The 22657-nt window shown below is 50.5% G+C and overlaps 1 protein-coding gene across 1 annotated transcript in view; it reads right to left on the reverse strand.

The window, feature by feature from the left end:
- The window catches only part of MCUR1 (mitochondrial calcium uniporter regulator 1), a 46163-nt gene extending 43711 nt beyond the window's left edge, over window positions 1–2452 (reverse strand). Inside the window, exon 1 of the mRNA XM_069730818.1 lies at window positions 2157–2452. Within this exon, the coding sequence (XP_069586919.1) occupies window positions 2157–2235 (79 nt within the window). The 5' untranslated portion in view covers window positions 2236–2452. The remainder of the gene's footprint in view (window positions 1–2156) is intronic.
- Window positions 2453–22657: the final 20205 nt, after the last annotated feature.

The raw sequence follows: 22657 nt of genomic DNA on the forward strand, positions 1-22657 counted from the left end.
TGTTATATACTATGTGGGCTGTGTGATATACTCCGTGGGCTGTGCAATATATTACGTGGCCACTGTTATATACTGCGTGGCCTGTTATATGCTACATCGCCTGTGTTATATACTGCGTGGCTGCTATATACTGCGTGGGCTGTGTTATATAGTACGTGGCTGTTATATACTGCGTGGCCACTGTTATATATTGCGTGGCCTGTATTATCGCATCGGGTATTCTACAATATGTATGTATATAGCAGCCACATAGTATATAGCACAGGCCACCTAGTATTTGTCTGCTATATACTACGTGGCCTGTGCTATATACTATGTGGCTGCTATATACATACATAAATACATATTCTAGAATACCCGATGCGTTAGAATCGGGCCACCATCTAGTCTATATATATAATTGTCTAAGGGTTTTTCCGTCTGTCTGTCTGTCTGTCCTGGAAATCCCGGCTCTCTGATTGGTCGAGGCCGCCAGGCCTTGACCAATCAGCGACGGGCACAGCATGGCGACGATGATGTCATAAAGGTTGCCTCGACCAATCAGCGACGGGCACAGTCTGCCACGAATTCGCCTCGACCAATCAGCGACGGGCACAGCATCGACGTAGATGTCATAATGGTTGCCATGGCGACGATGATGGCATAAAGGTTGCCTCGACCAATCAGCGACGGGCACAGTCTGCCGCGAATTCTGGAATCATCATTGTCCATATACTACGGGGACATGCATATTCTAGAATACCCGATGCGTTAGAATCGGGCCACAATCTAGTATTACATAATCAGCCAGCCACACCAAAACTAATGAGTAGTTCAGCCAATCTTAGGGCATAATTAGCCTGGTCACCTGTGGCCTTTTTAAACACAATGTTTAGGACAGGCCAACCACAATTCAATTGGCATAGAACATCACTATTGGCAGCACATCTCCTGCTTACACAAACCCAAAGACCACAATGATCTGATAGTGATGGCAGGTTAGAAACATGTTGTACATGAAAAACCACTTTAATAGGGCCAGTGTGGGAAAGAAAATAGTGCATCCTCTCCAGTCTACTAGAATCAACATCTGGCAGGGGGCATCATGACACTGCTGCAGCCAATCAGAAGGCACTGATCAACTGCATCCTTCTTGTTCCATCTGAATCTGTTCTTTATGCTCAAGACAGAATGAGAATGCTGCAGCTGATCAGCCTCTTTAGGGCTCACACAGACGAACATATAAATTGGACGTGTGGTTTCCAAGTTTTGATCACACAGGCCTATGTTACTGAAAGTGGCTGTGTAGATGAACAAATGTTCTCTTGGTCCGAATCTTGGATGAAACTCACCGATTCAAGTCTATGGGTGCATAAAATAATAATAATAATAGGATCCCACACGGACCATCCCATTGGCATATGATTTTTACAGATACATTTTAGTTATTATAAACCTAGGAAATTGTATGCGATAATGTACATTTTTTAATATCAATCAATGTATGAAGACGGATGCCACGCAGCCGTAAAAAAAAAAATAGATACAAGGATGAAAATCAGTCGGCCTTAATCAGACATGTGGTTGCCAATCGGGGGTAGCACCGAGACGATAGCCTGTAAGCTTGCAAGCAGGGCCGTCACTCCTCTTGGCATCTGAGTTATGTGTTTGTATATGTCTTTATCATCTGTGCAAGTCTCCTCTGTAATGCAACTGCTGCAGAATATGTTGGCGCTATAGAAATAATTATTAGATGATGGAAATAAAGTAGAGACATCGTTGGTGAGATCTGGTGTTCTGATCTCTAGTCCCCATTGTCTGCACGTTATCAATCTAGATGGGACAGGAAAACATTGCATGCAGCACTTTCCTGCCAGTCATGCCTTTAAAATTAAAGGGGTATTGCCATGTAGTACAGTCTCAGCGCAGGTTTGGCTTCCCCTACATGTGATCTGATGATCCCTCACACAGGAGGTCAGAGGACCCCTTTAATGAGACTAGTTTTCCTTCTTCATGCCCTTTAGTGTGGCCAGGACCGATCTCCAGCTTTTGCATGTTAGTTACAGATCCCATTATAGTCACTGTAGCGCAAATTAGGGAGTACAGGTCGCAAACATTGCAGGCCATGCGGTGGACTGCAGCTGCGCATGCGCTAGTCCTGACCGCACAGCTCTCACCTCCACTGCGTGGTCTCCGCACAGCTATGGCGTACATACACTTCACATAGGACTGTGCACAACGTCCGTAGCTCAGCATAGTGAGGCAGCTCCGGCGTCCGGTCACCAGCACATAGCCCTGCCCTCTGCCGGTGCAGCTCCTGTCCCACACGTCTATGTGTTACTCATAACATAGTAATTAGTCACCAAATCCCAGCGGCGGCGCGCATTTACTGCTGTTATTATTTGTGTTCAAAACCATCAGTGTAGACAAGCAATAAAGCTCGGAGAATACAAAAGTTGATGCGGAAACAGGCGTGGTTCTCTCCCGTTGCGTCATCAGCCTGCGCTGTCCCCCAGACAGGAGGCGCTTTACCTATTGCACTGCATGGTCACAAGGTGGCGCTGCATCCACTACTGAGACAACTTTATCTATACGTGTCCGTGTGCAGAGAATCACAGGCATGGCAACTGGGAAATCCTGAAGACCAGCGGGAAGCTCTTCATTCCTTCCTGCTTTTAGATTGTTAAAGAATAAAAAAAATACACACGATCATTTTTTGACCAGCACCAAACAGAATAAAGGTACCTTCACACATAACGATATTGTTAACGATATCGTTGCTTTTTGTGACGTAGCAACGATATCGTTATTGAAATCGTTATGTGTGACAGCGACCAACGCTCAGGCCCCTGCTGGGAGATCGTTGGTCCAGAACTTTATTTCGTCGCTGGACTCCTGCTGACATCGCTGGATCGGCGTGTGTGACACCGATCCAGCGATGTCTTCACTGGTAACCAGGGTAAACATCGGGTAACTAAGCGCAGGGCCGCGCTTAGTAACCCGATGTTTACCCTGGTTACCATCCTAAAAGTAAAAAAAAAACAAACACTACATACTTACCTACCGCTGTCTGTCCCCGGCGCTGTGCTCTGCACTCCTCCTGTGCTGGCTGTGAGCGTCGGTCAGCCGGAAAGCAGAGTGGTGACGTCACCGCTCTGCTTTCCGGCCGCTGTGCTCACAGCCAGTACAGGAGGAGTGCAGAGCACAGCGCTGGAGGACAGACAGCTGTAGGTAAGTATGTACTGTTTTTTTTTTTTTACTTTTAGGATGGTAACCAGGGTAAACATCGGGTTACTAAGCGCGGCCCGGCGCTTAGTTACCCGATGTTTACCCTGGTTACCGGAATCGTTGGTCGCTGGAGAGCGGTCTGTGTGACAGCTCTCCAGCGACCAAACAGCGACGCTGCAGCGATCCGGATCGTTGTCGGTATCGCTGCAGCGTCGCTTAATGTGAAGGGGCCTTTAGGCGTCCTTCACACGTCAGTGTGTCCATTATGTGTAATGACAGTTTTCACACTGGAAACACACACATGTAGAGACACATTCAAGTAATTGGGTCTGTGCACACGTTTCCACCAACCACGTGTCCATGAGCAATATACACTGATGTCAGTGTTTTTAAAATGTCCAGCACATACTAAGAGATCTGTGTGTTATCAATGTAATGTAACATACTGGGTGTCAGCAGTACTGTTTACACTCTTCCCTGATGTCGGGTGCTGAAGGCAGCTCACATCATTGTCCCCTGTTCTGCCTGCAGTCATCTCAAGCAGGGGACAATGTTGAGAGTTGTATTCAAGTATAAAATTAAGAATACAATAAAAAAAATCACATTATACTAACCTTAACACCTAATCCCCTGAAGCCCTCGTCTCCTGTAAAAAAAAAACAAAAATAAAAAACAACCATATCTTTCACCTGTCCAATGTTCTGTCCCACGCCGTAATCCATGTCTGCGATAAATAATTTCCAACTTGGACGGTGCCAAGATGTGATCATCCAGGTTGAGAATGAGTGCAGCGTCCATGACCAGCGATGACCTCATTAAAGGGACTCTGTCACCTGAATTTTTTAGGGAACAATCTTCAGCCATAGGGGCGGGGTTTTCAGGTGTTTGATTCACCCTTTCCTTACCCGCTGGCTGCATGCTGGCTGCAATATTGGATTGATGTTCATTCTCTGTCCTCCATAGTACATGCCTGCGCAAGGTAAGATTGCCTCGTTCAGGCGTGTACTACGGAGGACAGCTGCATTATAGAGTCTGCTTACGGTGGGGATAGGAGAGGAGAGGGGCTGTATTATACTATAGAGTCTGCCTGGAGGTGCATTATGGAGTCTGCCTGTGGTGGGGGGCTGTAATATACTATAGAGTCTGCCTGTGGGGGGAGGTGCAATATACTATCGAGTCTGGCTATAGAAATGCATTATACTAAATAGACTCTGCCTAATGGGGTGCATTATATGTAATAGAGTGCAGGGTTGAGTATGTCACCACGGAACAGACAGACCGACTGTCGAGTGGAATTTATTAACAGGAGTAAGATTCTCCTCGCAGGGAGTAAAGTGGGGGTTAATAGAAACAAATCAAACAATAAACAGTTAAGCGGAATCAAAAGGGTTAACGAGTTTTCTTGTAACTTATCAGTCCAGGGAGGTCCTGACTGGAGGGTCCTTATTCCAACGTGGGTACAGTCACCAGCAGGGCTTGAGATCCTGAAGTCTCTTCTCTGTTTCCTGGAAACTGGAAACTCCGGGGTTAAGCCTCTGCAGCTTTTTCTTCTCAAAGTGAAACTGGAACCAGGAAGTAGCACAGTCTCAGTCACTGCTGCAGGAGTCTCTGTATGAAACGATGTCACACACACTGGGCAGAAATCACACTCAGGGATCTTTGCTTGTCACTGCGGTCACCAGTCACTGTCTCTGTGCTGTCAGGGGAAGAGTCTTCTCTGATTCAGGAGGCTTCCAAGTCTACACCCTCACATACAGCCTTCACTATGGTGGGTATCTCAGCCTCAGTGCCCTCACGGGGAGCACTACTTTTAGGGGAGCACGGGGCTGCAGCCTGCCCTCTCTTTGGCGCGCTGCCCTCTCTCTACTCTCCCGCACTTTTTCTGACCACACCCCTCTCTCTTCCCAGCAGTCACCTGGTCCCCTCTGTCCAGGGTAGAAAGTCCTCTCCCCAATAACCCAGCTGTCTGACTAAGTGGTTCCAGGCAAGGAGCAGGGAAAGCAACCTCCTTACATTCCCCCTCCCTTAAAGCTCGCAATTCCACGGGCGAGGACTCTTCGTGCTTCTCTTTGTTCTTTTGAGGGGAGTCAGATACCTGCAATCCTCGCATCTCCTTCTGCCTTTCTTCTTGTACATACTCCCAAACTAAATGGTCTAGGAGCTGCTCATCAGTCAGGTTGAGATATGCTTTCTCTGCTTTGTCAACAACTGCTGTCCTCTTCTTCTTTTTCTTCTTCTTCTTAGCCTTGCCGGTAGCAGGTGTTTGCGTAGGGGCTTCTAGCTCGGGTTCCTCAGTCTGGGGGCTTAGTACAAGTAATTCTTCTCCCATAGCTCCCCCTCTCTTTGACAGGAGCATTCTTGTCAACACTAGAATCGGATGAAATAAGATGATGCGGGTCGGATTCTTCGTCATCCGTGCCGAGCTCCGCGGGCATCACTTCACAGGGCTTCTCAGCCACACGCCCCGTCTCACACAGCTGTTCCATTTCCTCTGTCTGATCAGGATCTTGTGAGCTGACAGCCAGCACACTCTTCACCTCAGGGGATGATATTAGTGGTTCCTCCTTCTCATCGACGAGGACCTCGAAAACGAGCGTCGCAGGAGCACTTGGCACTTTCTCTCCTTCTTCGGGAACTCGTGCTGGGCAAGGTAGTAAAGCACTTCGGTGGTCTTCTCGAGTGAACGTCCCTTCCTTTCTTCCGGGCTGAGTCTCACAAGCAGAACCTTCAGACCCAGGCTGAAGATCCACCAGGCTCGCCTTCACGCCTTGGGACAGTGCAGTCATTCCACCGGAGATGCTTGACACATTCTCCACCTCTCCTTGGCGTCCGATATTGTGGTACTGTCTTGCCTTAGGTGGAACTCTTCTCTTCCTGCCATATCATTCTCTCCAGGAGCGACGTTCCCTCCAGTTAGCAGGATCCTCAGAGGGGTGAGCGGATCTCTGCCACCATTCTTCTCGGGTAGGGCAATTTCTGGACATGTGTCCCTCACTTCTGCACGACCAGCACTCACGTCTGCGTCTGTCTGGAGGGCGCTTCAGTCTGGATCGTGGACCTCGGCGGGGGACATCTCTCATCTGCGGTTGCGCTTCACCCCAGGATACGGAGTTACACTCTGGGGCCACAACTGAAACCTTCTTCATGCTGCGCACCTCTCCTCTGTCTCTTTCTGGCGGCTTCCGTACGTTACCTCGGGGTATGCCACTGGTCCCCAAAACGGCAGTAAGGTCTTTCCCCAGACTCTCAATCTCCTCCCAGATTCTTCTTATCTTCAGCTGGGAGTCTCGGGTCCATATCGCCTCCTCTTCATTTTGACTGGGTGCTCCGCAGTTGTAGCATGTAGGCAGTCTCTTCTTCGCCGAGAGGCATTAGTCTCACTTTGGGGGCTGGTCTCTCTTTCTCGCACCGGAGGGCAGCACTCTGCAGCAGGGGTCTTCTTATATTCAGCTACTTCCTCACAGACTCGCTTAACCTCCTTCTTCAAGTCTTCAACCCATTGAGGGGCAGTTACCTCCCCGCTCCATACCTTTCCCACTGGCACTACCATCAATTGCTCTTGCTCGCGTGCCTCACTCCCGACCTCAGAGAAGGTCATATCTGGCTTTACGCGCATGTGCTCTCGCAGGGCCTGTTTCATCAACACATCTCGCACACCTGTCACCAGTTGGTCTCGCAGCACAACGTCAACTGACCCCACACCTATGCCATCCTTCCTTATAATGGCAGTATGAAGTTCCTGCAGTGCATTCATATATTGCGTCACGGTCTCCCCCTCTCTTTGCACCCGGCGGAACAGTCGCATGCGCAGCTCCCCTACGTCAGTGGGGTCCCCATGCGTCTCCTCAAGTATACGTAATACTTTGTCCAGGGTATCTCTCGCCTGGGGGGGTCTGAGCATAACAGAGTCCAGTGCATCCCCCTCTAGGGCCATCACAGCTATTTCCGCCTGCAGAGCCGGTGTCATAGGATGCATCCGCATCATCCCTCGGATGCGCTCCGTCCAACTCCACAACATGACATTGCTCCCTGAAAAATTTGGCAGGTTAACTAACATGGCTCTCAGGGAGATGCTAGACCTGGTGCCTCCCCCAACTGCTTGGTCTGCCCTTTCCGCGCTACCGTGTGACATCCTGCCGACTACGCCAAGTGTAATAGAGTGCAGGGTTGAGTATGTCACCACGGAACAGACAGACCAACTGTTGAGGGGAATTTATTAACAGGAGTAAGATTATCGGATCAACCATATGTAATACATTTTATTACAACATGTCACTACACATAGGGGCAAAAAAGGAGACAAACAATTAAAAACATTTAAAAACTAGACGGACCAACCCACATCACCCAAGACACATTAATAAGGATCAATGTAACAGTACACTCAATATGTGCAAACAGTACAGAGGACATCAAATCCGCAAGCAAGTTAATGCAATAACAGTACAAATACTTAATGCCCTGTGCTGCCAGCTGACCAGGTCCCCAATGTCACAGATCCTAAATATAACCGGCACTCCCTAATAAAACAGCAGGCATAAAATCGATATACATATCTGTCCTAAAGGAATCAATCAAATGCTAAACCACGCAAATGGATGGTATAGTATGCCTGTTACCTTCCTTAATACTGACACCCCAAACTATACATTACCAAATACGAGGCAAAATCCTACCCACTGAAGAGCCGATGCACCGATGGTAAAAGTGAGTGGATATGCCCTCAGGAGGAGTATCAAAATAGCAGGCACACAAGAGCGAAAGAAAGGGGGTCCACAAAGGGGGGATGGAGGCCCAACGCATATCGACGCTACTGGAGCGTCTTCGTCAGGGGAGGGATGTGAATGCAATCTCCCAAACATGCCCCTTAAGTGTCAGGCATAATTATACAAAAGTAAGTATAACCTGTGAGGCTGCGGCGGCGTTCCGGTAACTCGCTAGTGTGCAGTTCTAAGGCAAACTTCCGAACATGCGCATATAAAGGGCGCCGATAAGCGCCTGCTCACCAGCCTACTCACTCCTATCCACAGCGTTCCACCGTGCACGCGCTGCAACAGTCCATAGAGTGGACACTGATTAGTCTGCAATACCCACAAGGTTTGTGCGCAGGCGTAAAGGTTGCCATGGAGAGGAGGCCCAGGCATGCGCCATGAAGATCTGGGACACAACCCAAAACAATAAATATACAAATAATACGTAGTAGCGTAAGTAGTCACAGCACCGCCCTATACCGCGCTTATGTCCAAAAACCAGGGTGCCGGATATGCAGGCTTGATGAAAAAAATGTACATATGCAGATAGCAAAATAAAGATGCATCGCTTATGAGTAGTGTTGAGCATTCCGATACCGCAAGTATCGGGTATCGGCCGATACTTGCGGTATCGGAATTCTGATACCGAATTCCGATACTTCCCGCGTATCGGATACCGGAATCGGAAGTTCCCAGAATTCAAACTGCACGCAGCAGCCAATGAGGAATGAATGGAAGTGTGGGCACATCCTGTTTAGCATGGTGGGCATGTAAGTACTGGCAAGGCTGTGATTGGCTGCTGAAATGATGTCACCATGCACTATAAAAAACGCTGCCGCCATTTTGCGCTCACTCTGCTGTGATTTCAGTTAGGGACAGGACGCTGTGTTCTAACTGAGGGCCAGTTGAGATAGCTAATTGCTTTATTTTGCTTTTCCAAGGCTAATTTAGCAAACGCTGTGTTCACTGTTCAGTTCACCTTGCTCTTGCCTTGCAGCACTGTTTTAACAGCGTTCTGCAAGGTCTCTGTGTGTGTGTGTGCAGCTCACTCTGTAGTCTGTGTGCAGCCATATACCAGGTTGTATTCAGCTCAGGGGGGGTTCACACTGCCTCACACAGTTCTATCCATTGTCCTTTTGTGCTCATAGTGCAGCCTGCTGCACATTTTTTCTAAAATTTCCTATTAGTGTCTTTCCACCCGTCTCCAGCCAAATAGTGGAAAAACACTACATAGGATAACCTAGAGGGGGTTTTTTGGGCCTTGCAGCGCCGTTTACGGCTGTCTGCACGGTCTCCGTGTGAGTGCAGCTCGCCCTGTAGTCTGTGTGCAGCCACAGCCGGTTGTATTCAGCTCAGGGTTTGTCACTGCCTCATACCGTTAAATAACTTGTCCTTTTTTTCAACTAGTGCAGCCTGTTTAAAAATTATTTAAAAAATTCCTATTAGTGTCTTTCCACCCGTCTCCAGCTAAATAGTGGAAAAACACTAGATAGGATAACCTAGAGGAGGGTTTTTGGGCCTTGCAGCGCCGTTTACGGCTGTCTGCACGGTCTCCGTGTGAGCGCAGCTCGCACTGTAGTCTGTGTGCAGCCACAGCCCGTTGTATTCAGCTCAGGGTTTGTCACTGCCTCATACCGTTAAATAACTTGTCCTTTTTTTCAACTAGTGCAGCCTGTTTAAAAATTATTTAAAAAATTCCTATTAGTGTCTTTCCACCCGTCTCCAGCTAAATAGTGGAAAAACACTAGATAGGATAACCTAGAGGAGGGTTTTTGGGCCTTGCAGCGCCGTTTACGGCTGTCTGCATAGTCTCCCTGTGAGCGCAGCTCGCCCTGTAGTCTGTGTGCAGCCACAGCCCGTTGTATTCAGCTCAGGGTTTGTCACTGCCTCATACCGTTAAATAACTTGTCCTTTTTTTTCAACTAGTGCAGCCTGTTGAAAATTTTGTAAACAATTTCCTATTAGTGTCTTTCCACCCGTCTCCAGCAAAATAGTGGAAAAACACTAGATAGGATAACCTAGAGGAGGGTTTTTGGGCCTTGCAGCGCCGTTTACGGCTGTCTGCACGGTCTCCGTGTGAGTTAAACTCGCTCTGTAGCCCGATCTGCACAAAAAAAAGTAAAGTTCACCAAACACCACTTAACACTTGTGTAGGCCACATTTTATCAATAATAAAGTCTAGTCCACACTTTACAACATTAGTGTTTCTTACACCTGTTAGGAGGAGCATTTCAGGAATAAGCACACTAAGGCCTTAGTACTTTTCTGCTTATCTTTATCTGTCAACCAAGATGAAGAGGGCAGGGAGTAAGGGTCGTGGGCGTGGGCGTGGAGCAGGGAGAGGAGCAGGGAGAGGACGTGGTGATTCTGTGCCTGCTGCGGGCACCGGTGACTCATCATCACCCAGTTTCAGCAGGGAACAGTCCTTCATGCGCAGCTTTGTCGGAGAGCGCCGTGCACCGCTGCTGCGTGAAGATCAAATTGAAGCCGTTGTCGGATGGATGGCAGCTAACGCATTGACTTCAATTAGTGCCACATCCTCTCAGGCACAGACCACTGGAGAGCAGCCATCTGTCTCTTCACCACCTGCGGGTCTGGGATTCATGCCCATTGCTACCCGCACCGGCCAACATGAAATGAGGTGAGAAGACAGGCAGCGCTCATAGCGCATGGCCAAGGGATCACAATAGTGCAGACTCCTGTACAGCAAATAACAACGCTCAGGAGGCTGCGCCCAGCACCAAGGCGTTATTTATGTGCACCTGTGCTGCGTCTCCTTAAAAAGACAAGTCACGCCTCCAATACAGTTTTACTGTACAATGGGCAAAATTGTGTACGTCTTTCATTCTGCGTGTGCAATGAGCAAAACTTAAAGAGCAACCTTTAACTTGTGGAGCTTTACTGCTGCACAAGGTGTGGCTCTTCAACATTGTAACACCTGAGGGAGGGTTAAAGGTTACCTTTGAAATTGGTTGCATTAGGCTTCGGCCTACACTCTGATCCTCCTGCAGACCCTGGGCTCTAACTACGCCAGTTGGGGCCCGGAAGTGCTGGCTGCACAGAGAAAAACAACAACCATTGTGTCAGTGGGGTTCAGCACCGCCAGCTGTTCCCCTGCTGTGTAGCCGGCATCGTGTCCAGCACAAGCCACGCTGGCACAACTGACCAAAAGCTGCCACCAGTGCAGGCTTCTGCCTACACTCTGCTTCTCTCCTCCTCCTGCTGACCCTGGGCTCAAACACCGCCAGTTTCTGCCCGGACGTGCTAGCTGCACAGAGAAGAACACCAGCCAATGTGTTAGTGGGGTTCAGCACCGCCAGCTGTTCCCCTGCTGTGTAGCCGGCATCGTGTCCAGCACAAGCCACGCTAGCACAACAGAACAAAAGCTGCCACCAGTGCAGGCTGCGGCCTACACTCTGCTCCTCTCCTCCTCCTGCTGACCCTGGGCTCAAACACCGACAGTTTCTGCCCGGACGTGCTAGCTGCACAGAGAAAAGCACCAGTCATTGTGTCAGTGGGGTTCAGCACCGCCAGCTGTTCCCCTGCTGTGTAGCTGGCAACGTGTCCTGCAAACGCCATGCAGGCACCTGTACTGAAATTAAAGGGAACCTGCCCCCACCCCCCCCAGGTGTTTCTATGTATAACAGCCACCTTGTACAGCAGTACTGCTGCATTTGTACAAGGTGGCTGACTTTTTCTCCTTGCCCACGTTGAATTAAACACGTACAAAATATGTGTCTCATAACAGACCATTACAATGTCCCTGAGGTGTGACTTTCCTTTTTAATGACACGCAGCACCCCCCTTGGTAGCGCTGCCCGTCTTCTGACATCATTGGTTGGCTGCCTGTGCCTGTGCGTCCGCCCTGCCCGACACAACCCCCCTCGTTGTCTCATATATTTTGGCTGCGAGGGTGTGATTGATGGGCATGTGCAGTGCATATGTTCGCCTGTCTTCACTCATCTCCTTCCGCCTTCTTCAGACTGTGCGGCCTCATGGCCGTGGTAGGCAATAAGGGATCAGCTGAGGCCGCCCAGTCTGAAGCAGGTGTAAGGACATGTGTGAGCGGCGAACATATTTACTGCGCCAGGCCACAAATCCCAGCTCTGCAGTGTGACTTTATTGAAAGACACTGCGGGTCTGGGATTCATGCCCATTGCTACCCGCACCGGCCAACATGAAATGAGAGAAGACAGGCAGCGCTCACAGCGCATGGCCAAGGGATCACAATAGCGCAGACTCCTGTACAGCAAATAACAACGCTCAGGAGGCTGCGCCCAGCACCAAGGCGTTATTTATGTGCACCTGTGCTGCGTCTCCTTAAAAAGACAAGTCACGCCTCCAATACAGTTTTACTGTACAATGGGCAAAATTGTGTACGTCTTTCATTCTGCGTGTGCAATGAGCAAAACTTAAAGAGCAACCTTTAACTTGTGGAGCTTTACTGCTGCACAAGGTGTGGCTCTTCAACATTGTAACACCTGAGGGTGGGTTAAAGGTTACCTTTGAAATTGGTTGAATTAGGCTTCGGCCTACACTCTGCTCCTCCTGCAGACCCTGGGCTCTAACTATGCCAGTTGGGGCCCGGAAGTGCTGGCTGCACAGAGAAAAGCACCAGCCAATGTGTTAGTGGGGTTCAGCACCGCCAGCTGTTCCCCTGCTGTGTAGCCGGCATCGTGTCCAGCAGAAGCCACGCTGGCACAACTGACCAAAAGCTGCCACCAGTGCAGGCTTCGGCCTGCACTCTGCTCCTCTCCTCCTCCTGCTGACCCTGGGCTCAAACACCGCCTGTTTTTGCCCGGACGTGCTAGCTGCACAGAGAAGAACACCAGCCAATGTGTTAGTGGGGTTCAGCACCGCCAGCTGTTCCCCTGCTGTGTAGCCGGCAACGTGACCTGCAAACGCCACGCAGGCACATGAACTGAAATTGAAGGGAGCCTGCCCCCCACTCCCAGGTGTTTCTATGTATAACAGCCACCTTGTACAGCAGTAATGCTGCATTTGTACAAGGTGGCTGACTTTTTCTACTTGCCCACGTGGAACTCAACACGTACAAAATGTGTCTCATTGAGTCCATTCCACTGTCCCTGAGGTGTGACTTTCCTTTCTAATGATACGCAGCACCCCCCTTGGTAGCGCTTCACGTCTTCTGATATCATTGGTTGACTGGCTGCGCCTGTGCGTCCGCCCTGCTCGACACAACGCCCAACGGTGTCTTACTTATTTTGACAGCGAGGGTGTGATTGATGGGCATGTGCAGTGCATATGTTCACCTGTCTTCACTAATCTCCTTCCGCCTTCTTCACACTGGGCGGCCTCATGGCCAAGGCATGCGATAAGGGATCAGCTGAGGCCGCCCAGTCTGAAGCAGGTGTAAGGACATGTGTGAGCGGCGAGCATATTTACTGCACAAGGCCACGAATCCCATCCCCGCAGTGTGATTTTTTGAAAACACACTGTGTGTCTAGGATTCATGGCCATCGCTAACCGCACCGGCCTACATGAAATGAGGTCATAAGACGGGCAGCGCTTACAGGGTATTGCCAAGGGATAACGCAAGAGCGCAGACTCCTGTACAGCAAATATCAACGCTCAGGAGGATGCGCCCAGCACCTAGGTGTAAATTTTGACACCTGTGCTGCGTCTCCTTAAAAAGACAAGTCACGCCTCCACTACAGTTTGACTGTAGAATGGGCGGAATTGTTTACGTGTTTCATTCAGCGTGTGCAAGTAGACAAATTAATAGAGCAACCTTTGACTTGTGCAGCATTAATGCTGCACAAGGTGTGGCTCTTGTACTTTGTGACAACTGAGGGGGGGTTAAAGGTTACCTTTGAAATTGGTTCAACTAGGCTTCGGCCTACACTCTGCTCCTCTTTGATTCCCTGGGTTTCAACACTGTAAGTTGCCACCTGGAAGTGTTGTCTACACAGAAAAAACACTAGCTGATGTGTCAGTGGGGTTCAGCACCGCCAGCTGTTCCCCTGCTGTGTAGTCGGCAACGTGTCCAGCACAAGCCACGCTGGCACAACAGAACAAAAGCTGCCAACAGTGCAGGCTTCGGCCTACACTCTGCTCCTCTCCTCCTCCTGCTGACCCTGGGCTCTAACACCGCTAGTTTTTGCCCGGAAGTGCTAGCTGCACAGAGAAAAACACCCGCCAATGTGTCAGTGGGGTTCAGCACCACCAGCTGTTCCCCTGCTGTGTAGTCGGCAATGTGTCCAGCACAAGCCACGCTGGCACAACAGAACAAAAGCTGCCACCAGTGCAGGCTGCGGCCTACACTCTGCTCCTCTCCTCCTCCTGCTGACCCTGGGCTCTAACACCACTAGTTTTTGCCCGGAACTGCTAGCTGCACAAAGAAAAACACCCGCCAATGTGTCAGTGGGGTTCAGCACCGCCAGCTGTTCCCCTGCTGTGTAGCCGGCAACGTGACCTGCAAACGCCTCGCAGGCACATGAACTGAAATTAAAGGGAAACCCTGCCACCCACCCCAAGGTGTTTCTATGTATAACAGCCACCTTGTACAGCAGTACTGCTGCATTTGTACAAGGTGGCTGACTTTTTCTCCTTGCCCACGTTGAATGTAACACGTACAAAATGTGTCTCATTACAGACCATTACAATGTCCCTGAGGTGTATATTTCCTTTTTAATGACACGCAGCACCCCCCTTGGTAGCACTGCCCGTCTTCTGACATCATTGGTTTGCTGGCTGCGCCTGTGCGTCCGCCCTGCCTGAAACAACGCTCCTCGTTGTCTTACTTATTTTGACTGCGAGGGTGTGATTGATGGGCACGAGCAGTGCATATCTTCGCCTGTCTTTACTCATCTCCTTCCGCCTTCTTCAGACTGTGCGGCCTCATGGCCGCGGCATGCAAGAAGGGATCAGCTGAGGCCGCCCAGTCTGAAGCAGGTGTAAGAACATGAGTGACAGGCGAAAAAAATTAGTGCGCAAGGCCACGAATCCCAGCCCCGTACTGTGACTTAAAGAAAAGACACTGCGGGTCTGGGTTTCATGGCCATCGCTAACCGCACCGGCCAACATGAAATGAGGTCCGAAGACAGGCAGCGCTCACAGCGCATGGCCAAGGGATAACAAGAGCGCAGACTCCTGTACAGCAAATAACAACGCTCAGGAATCTGCGCCCAGCACCTAGGTGTAAAGTTTGACACCTGTGCTGCGTCTTCTTAAAAAGACAAGTCACGCCTCCACTACTGTTTGACAGTATAATGGGCTAAATAGTGTACGTGTTTTATTCAGCGGGTGCAAGGAGCAAAATTAATAGAGCAACCTTTTACTTGTGCAGCATTAATGCTGCACAAGGTGTGGCTCTTGTACCTTGCAACACCTGAGGGGGGGTTAAAGGTTACCTTTGAAATTGGTTCTACTAGGCTTCGGCCTACACTCTGCTCCTCTCCTCCTCCTGCTGACCCTGGGCTCTAACACTGCTAGTTTTTGCCCGGAAGTGCTAGCTGCACAGAGAAAAACACCAGCCAATGTGTTAGTGGGGTTCAGCACCGCCAGCTGTTCCCCTGCTGTGTAGCCGGCATCGTGTCCAGCACAAGCCACGCTGGCACAACTGACCAAAAGCTGCCACCAGTGCAGGCTTCGGCCTACACTCTGCTCCTCTCCTCCTCCTGCTGACCCTGGGCTCAAACACCGCCTGTTTTTGCCCGGACGTGCTAGCTGCACAGAGAAGAACACCAGCCAATGTGTTAGTGGGGTTCAGCACCGCCAGCTGTTCCCCTGCTGTGTAGCCGGCAACGTGACCTGCAAACGCCACACAGGCACATGAACTGAAATTGAAGGGAGCCTGCCCCCCACCCCCAGGTGTTTCTATGTATAACAGCCACCTTGTACAGCAGTAATGCTGCATTTGTACAAGGTGGCTGACTTTTTCTACTTGCCCACGTGGAACTCAACACGTACAAAATGTGTCTCATTGAGACCATTCCACTGTCCCTGAGTTGTGACTTTCCTTTCTAATGATACTCAGCACCACCCTTGGTAGCGCTGCCTGTCTGTTGACATCATTGGTTCGCTGGCTGCGCCTGTGCGTCCGCCCTGCTAGAAACAACGCCCCTCGGTGTCTTATTTATTTTGTCAGCGAGGGTGTGGTTTATGGGCACGAGCAGTGCATATGTTCGCCTGTCGTCACTCATCTCCTTCCACCTTCTTCAGACTGTGCAGCCTCATGGCCGCGGCATGCGAGAAGGGATCAGCAGAGGCCGCCCAGTCTGAAGCAGGTGTAAGGACGTGTGTGAGCGGCGAAAAAATTTACTGCTCAAGGCCACGAATCCCAGCACCGCAGTGTGACTTTATAAAAAGGCACTGTGGGTCTGGGATTTATGGCCATCGTTAACCGCAGCGGCCAGCATGAAATGAGGTCATAAGACGGGCAGCGCTAACAGGGCATTGCCAAGGGATAACACAAGAGCGTAGACTCCTGTACAGCAAATAACAATGCTCAGGAAGCTGCGCCAAGCACCAAGGTGTTATTTGGGACACCTGTGCTGCGTCTCCTTAAAAAGACAAGTCACGCCTCCACTACTGTTTGACAGTATAATGGGCTAAATAGTGTACGTCTTTCATTCAGCGTGTGCAAGTAGACAAATTAATAGAGCAACCTTTTACTTGTGCAGCATTAATGCTGCACAAGGTGTGGCTCTTGTACTTTGTAACACCTGAGGGGGGGTTAAAGGTTTCCTTTGAAATTGGTTCAACTAGGCTTCGGCCTACACTCTGCTCCTCTCCTCCTCCTGCTGCCCCTGGGCTCTAACACCGCTAGTTTTTGCCCGGAAGTGCTAGCTGCACAGAGAAAAACACCCGCCAATGTGTCAGTGGGGTTCAGCAACGCCAGCTGTTCCCCCACTGTGTAGCCGGCAAAGTGTCCTGCAAACGCAACGCAGACACAAAGCTGCCTCCAGTGCAGGCTTCGGCCTACACTCTGCTCCCCCTGCTTACCCTTTGCTCCAACACCGCTAGTTGGGGCTCTAGGAAGACAATCTTTAATAGGCAACGCATCCTGGTTCCAGCACCGTCAGCTGTTTCCGGGTAGTGTCAAGCTCACTGAGACACCTATGCGTTGCCACGTCGTGTTGCGGTCGAGTTAGCCAACTCCAGGGTGCCTCCAGTTTAGGAGCTTCCTATGTGGGCTGCGTGAATTGGTAGTCAAGGCTGGTTCTGTAGTGCCAGTAGGCCAAGCTCCCCCTGTAGGACTGTTGGGGTTCGGTAACTGCGGCTGCCTCGCGGCCTAGCTGTTCTCCCCTCTCCTGTGGACCTTCTGGTCCACCACCTGGTTCCAGCACCGTCAGCTGGTTCCGGGCCGAGCCTTTGGCTTAGGTGCCTCCTCCTGGGTATCCGAGTTCCGCCAACACCAGGCGGTCCTTGGTAGTGCTTTTAAGCGCAGGCACCTACAGCTTAGTAACCGGGTTCCAGCACCGTCAGCTGGTCCTCGGTCGTGCCATTGGCTCTTGCACACTGGGGCAACGCATCCGGGTTCCAGCACCGCCAGCTGGTTCTCGGCAGTGTTTTTGTCACGGGTACTCCCTCGTGCCCAGCCTGGTTCCAGCACCGTCAGCTGTTTCCGGGTAGTGTCAAGCTCACTGAGACGCCTATGCTTGCCCCGTCGTGTTGTGGTCGGGTTAGCCAACTCCAGGGTGCCTCCAGTTTAGGAGCTTCCTATGTGGGCTGCGTGAATTGGTAGTCAAGGCTGGTTCTGTAGTGCCAGTAGGCCAAGCTCCCCCTGTAGGACTGTTGGGGTTCAGTAACTGCGGCTGCCTCGCGGCCTAGCTGTTCTCCCCTCTCCTGTGGACCTTCTGGTCCACCACCTGGTTCCAGCACCGTCAGCTGTTTCCGGGCCGAGCCTTTGGCTTAGGTGCCTCCTCCTGGGTATCCGAGTTCCGCCAACGCCAGGCGGTCCTTGGTAGTGCTTTTAAGCGCAGGCACCTACAGCTTAGTAACCGGGTTCCAGCACCGTCAGCTGGTCCTCGGTCGTGCCATTGGCTCTTGCACACTGGGGCAACGCATCCGGGTTCCAGCACCGCCAGCTGGTTCTCGGCAGTGTTTTTGTCACGGGTACTCCCTCGTGCCCAGCCTGGTTCCAGCACCGTCAGCTGTTTCCGGGTAGTGTCAAGCTCACTGAGACGCCTATGCTTGCCCCGTCGTGTTGTGGTCGGGTTAGCCAACTCCAGGGTGCCTCCAGTTTAGGAGCTTCCTAAGTGGGCTGCGTGAATTGGTAGTCAAGGCTGGTTCTGTAGTGCCAGTAGGCCAAGCTCCCCCTGTAGGACTGTTGGGGTTCGGTAACTGCGGCTGCCTCGCGGCCTAGCTGTTCTCCCCTCTCCTGTGGACCTTCTGGTCCACCACCTGGTTCCAGCACCGTCAGCTGTTTCCGGGCCAAGCCTTTGGCTTAGGTGCCTCCTCCTGGGTATCCGAGTTCCGTCAACGCCAGGCGGTCCTTGGTAGTGCTTTTAAGCGCAGGCACCTACAGCTTAGTAACCGGGTTCCAGCACCGTCAGCTGGTCCTCGGTCGTGCCATTGGCTCTTGCACACTGGGGCAACGCATCCGGGTTCCAGCACCGCCAGCTGGTTCCTGGCAGTGTTTTTGTCACGGGTACTCCCTCGTGCCCAGCCTGGTTCCAGCACCGTCTGCTGTTTCCGGGTACTGTCAAACTCACTGAGACACCTATGCGTTGCCCCGTCGTGTTGCGGTCGAGTTAGCCAACTTCAGGGTGCCTCCAGTTTAGGAGCTTCCTATGTGGGCTGTGTGAATTGGTAGTCAAGGCTGGTTCTGTAATGCCAGTAGGCCAAGCTCCCCCTGTAGGACTGTTGGGGTTCGGTAACTGCGGCTGCCTCGCGGCCTAGCTGTTCTCCCCTCTCCTGTGGACCTTCTGGTCCACCACCTGGTTCCAGCACCGTCAGCTGGTTCCGGGCCGAGCCTTTGGCTTAGGTGCCTCCTCCTGGGTATCCGAGTTCCGCCAACGCCAGGCGGTCCTTGGTAGTGCTTTTAAGCACAGGCACCTACAGCTTAGTAACCGGGTTCCAGCACCGTCAGCTGGTCCTCGGTCGTGCCATTGGCTCTTGCACACTGGGGCAACGCATCCGGGTTCCAGCACCGCCAGCTGGTTCTCGGCAGTGTTTTTGTCACGGGTACTCCCTCGTGCCCAGCCTGGTTCCAGCACCGTCAGCTGTTTCCGGGTAGTGTCAAGCTCACTGAGACGCCTATGCTTGCCCCGTCGTGTTGTGGTCGGGTTAGCCAACTCCAGGGTGCCTCCAGTTTAGGAGCTTCCTAAGTGGGCTGCGTGAATTGGTAGTCATGGCTGGTTCTGTAGTGCCAGTAGGCCAAGCTCCCCCTGTAGGACTGTTGGGGTTCGGTAACTGCGGCTGCCTCGCGGCCTAGCTGTTCTCCCCTCTCCTGTGGACCTTCTGGTCCACCACCTGGTTCCAGCACCGTCAGCTGGTTTCGGGCCGAGCCTTTGGCTTAGGTGCCTCCTCCTGGGTATCCGAGTTCCGCCAACGCCAACGCCAGGCGGTCCTTGGTAGTGCTTTTAAGCACAGGCACCTACAGCTTAGTAATCGGGTTCCAGCACCGTCAGCTGGTCCTCGGTCGTGCCATTGGCTCTTGCACACTGGGGCAACGCATCCGGGTTCCAGCACCGCCAGCTGGTTCTCGGCAGTGTTTTTGTCACGGGTACTCCCTCATGCCCAGCCTGGTTCCAGCACCGTCAGCTGTTTCCGGGTAGTGTCAAGCTCACTAAGACGCCTATGCTTGCCCCGTCGTGTTGTGGTCGGGTTAGCCAACTCCAGGGTGCCTCCAGTTTAGGAGCTTCCTATGTGGGCTGCGTGAATTGGTAGTCAAGGCTGGTTCTGTAGTGCCAGTAGGCCAAGCTCCCCCTGTACGACTGTTGGGGTTCGGTAACTGCGGCTGCCTCGCGGCCTAGCTGTTCTCTCCTCTCCTGTGGACCTTCTGGTCCACATCCTGGTTCCAGCACCGTCAGCTGGTTCTCGGCAGTGTCTTTTGCTCTTGTACCTTCTGCTCCCCATCCTGGTTCCAGTACCGTCAGCTGGTTCCGGGCAGAGCCTTTGGCTTAGGTGCCTCCTTCTGGGTATCCAAGTTCCACCAACATCAGGTGGTCCTTGGTAGTGCTTTTTAGCACGGGTACCTCCTGCTTAGTAACCGGGTTCCAGTAACGTCAGCTGGTCCTCGGTAGTTCCATAGGCTCTTGAACCTTCGGGTAGCCATCCGAGTTCCAGTTCCATCAGCTGGTTCTTGGCATTTTCTCAGCCTTCTTGTACCTTCTGCTACATTTCCAAGTTGAAGACCCTAAAGTCGACGACCCGGAAGACCACCCCGATGACGACGACGACGGCGGAGACGACGACGGCGGAGACGACGACCCTGGAGACGACGACCCTGGAGACGACGACATGGAAGACCGAGAAGCAGAAGAACAAGAGGCTGCAGAACAAAGAGCAGAAGAACATTAAGCATAACACTTAATATCAGAGCAAAAGATATTATCTAAATTATATGCAGAAGAAGACTAAGCAGTGAATGGGGGTGAGTCCGTTCCTCCTCGTGGTTTTCCTGGATAAAGCCTGATGCTGCAGGCCAAACTGAACGCGGACAAATGTAACTTTTGTGACTGGCAGAACGGAAGGTGTAATCTTCAAACTTTTATAGATAACAACTACGGGAATGCCTGTCACAAATGAGAATATGATGAAGAAGTAGAATAGGAAGAATAATAATAGTTGAATAAAATGAATATGAAGAATGTAATAAACAAAAAAAAATAGGTAGAAGATGAAGAAGAAGATGAATAAGGTGAAGAAGTTGATGTCAAAGATGCTGATGATGAAGAAGATGAAAGTGTGGGAAAAGTAAAAAAAAAGAAGGGGAAGGGCGTGGAATAGTGAAACATCAATATCTGACAAAATTAAAAAAAATAAAAAATTACATATTCAATATCTTTGTCACTCCGAACGTCTTTAAAAAAAAAAAAAATAATGCTATTCTATTTTATTGGGATAAACCTCTATGACTTTAATGTCTCCGCCACCTCCCCAAATACATCCTGCATTATTCTTAGTTGTTTTCCTTCATGTAGAATGAACCTACAAGGAAAGAAAGGGTTTATTTTAATTCCGATATTTTGGACCCATTGACCTGCATTGGGATCGGGTATCGGTATCGGCGATATCCGATATTTTTTGAATATCGGCCGATCCAATCCGATACCGATACTTTCCGATATCGGAAGGTATCGCTCAACACTACTTATGAGCGCTGTTAATACAGTGTGGATATGGTATATCCATACCATGAGAGCTTGTCCAAATTGCAACAAGTCAATATTCATTTAGCGAACCCCATGAGAAGCATGGAATTTAAAGGTTTAAACAAGCAAATATGAAGAATGGCGACCGGCAATGACTGAACGCAAGTATAGAGACCATATGGGCGACCGCCCCAAGGGAGCCTGGTCCTATAATGGGTCCCTGCTCAGTAAGAGAGAGTCAATATTGTCCAGATGGAGACCGTCCCCATCCAACCTCCACCCATATCATAGGTGGCCAAAGTGCCAATCAAATAAAGCCTTTAAGAGGCAAATGATATATAAAATGGCACCTGTGTCAGATGGGTATGCCCCCTTACGGGCACGGCCATACACGAGAAGGTCTAGTAAGATCTAAACATGAAAAAGAAGGGGGGGGGGTGTTTTACCGCCCATGTAAATTAAATGACAGTAAGGAGATTTTGCATAGCCCACAAAAAGGGGGAGGAAGGAGAACCCACGCCGATGAGTATCAATGTTTCAGAACCAACGTAGAGGAAACAAAGATCCTGCCAGAAGCAACAGACCTGTATCTACGGGACCGGGTACATGCACACGAATGATTCTAATTATGAAAAGGCATTTTTTATGTTATCTTTATTATCCATTTTGCAAGAGGAGTTACAAATGGGTATGCGAGGCTGGCCAGAGATGCGAACTGATGCCCAAAGCTAGTATACACACATCACCCACGTACCAACCTCCCCATTTTCTCAAATTAAGCCCCCTACCAGGATAACACCCCAAATAATAGACCCTCAGCTGTCTAATCCAGCCACTAGGCGTAGATGTGCTAACATAGCAAAATAATAAGCTAGACACCCAAACACCACCATATAGGTGGGAGGAGTGTACACGTAGATGAAAACCTAGTAACAAATATATAGAGAGATATCTAATAGCCAACAGGAAATCCATAGATAAACAGGGGACAGAGAAAGGGGAGGAAGGGGAGGGGGAAACGGATACAGCTGGCAGCACAATGGGAACATAACAACCATATAATTAAATATACATGGAGTGCGATTGATGATAATCGGAGAGTCCACAAGATCTTTTTATCAGTCCCATTGTCCTTCAAGAGGAACCACCTTCATAAACATTGTAGCTGTGGGAACAAATGGTATAGATTAACCGGCACCAAATGCATACTTCTAAGCCTAGATATACATGGAGTGCGATTGATGATAATCGGAAAGTCCACAAGATCTTTTTATTAGTCCCATTGTCCTTCAAGGGGAACCACCTTCATAAGCCTTCTGATGGCTTTGTAAGTAGTGGCCTCTGTTCACACGGGACGCATTACAGTTAGCGCTGGTCAGCCCGCCACATGGCGTAAGGGTACCGTCACACAAAGGC

This window comes from Ranitomeya imitator, chromosome 6 (genome assembly GCF_032444005.1).
Source record: "Ranitomeya imitator isolate aRanImi1 chromosome 6, aRanImi1.pri, whole genome shotgun sequence".
Classification (NCBI taxonomy): domain Eukaryota; kingdom Metazoa; phylum Chordata; class Amphibia; order Anura; family Dendrobatidae; genus Ranitomeya; species Ranitomeya imitator.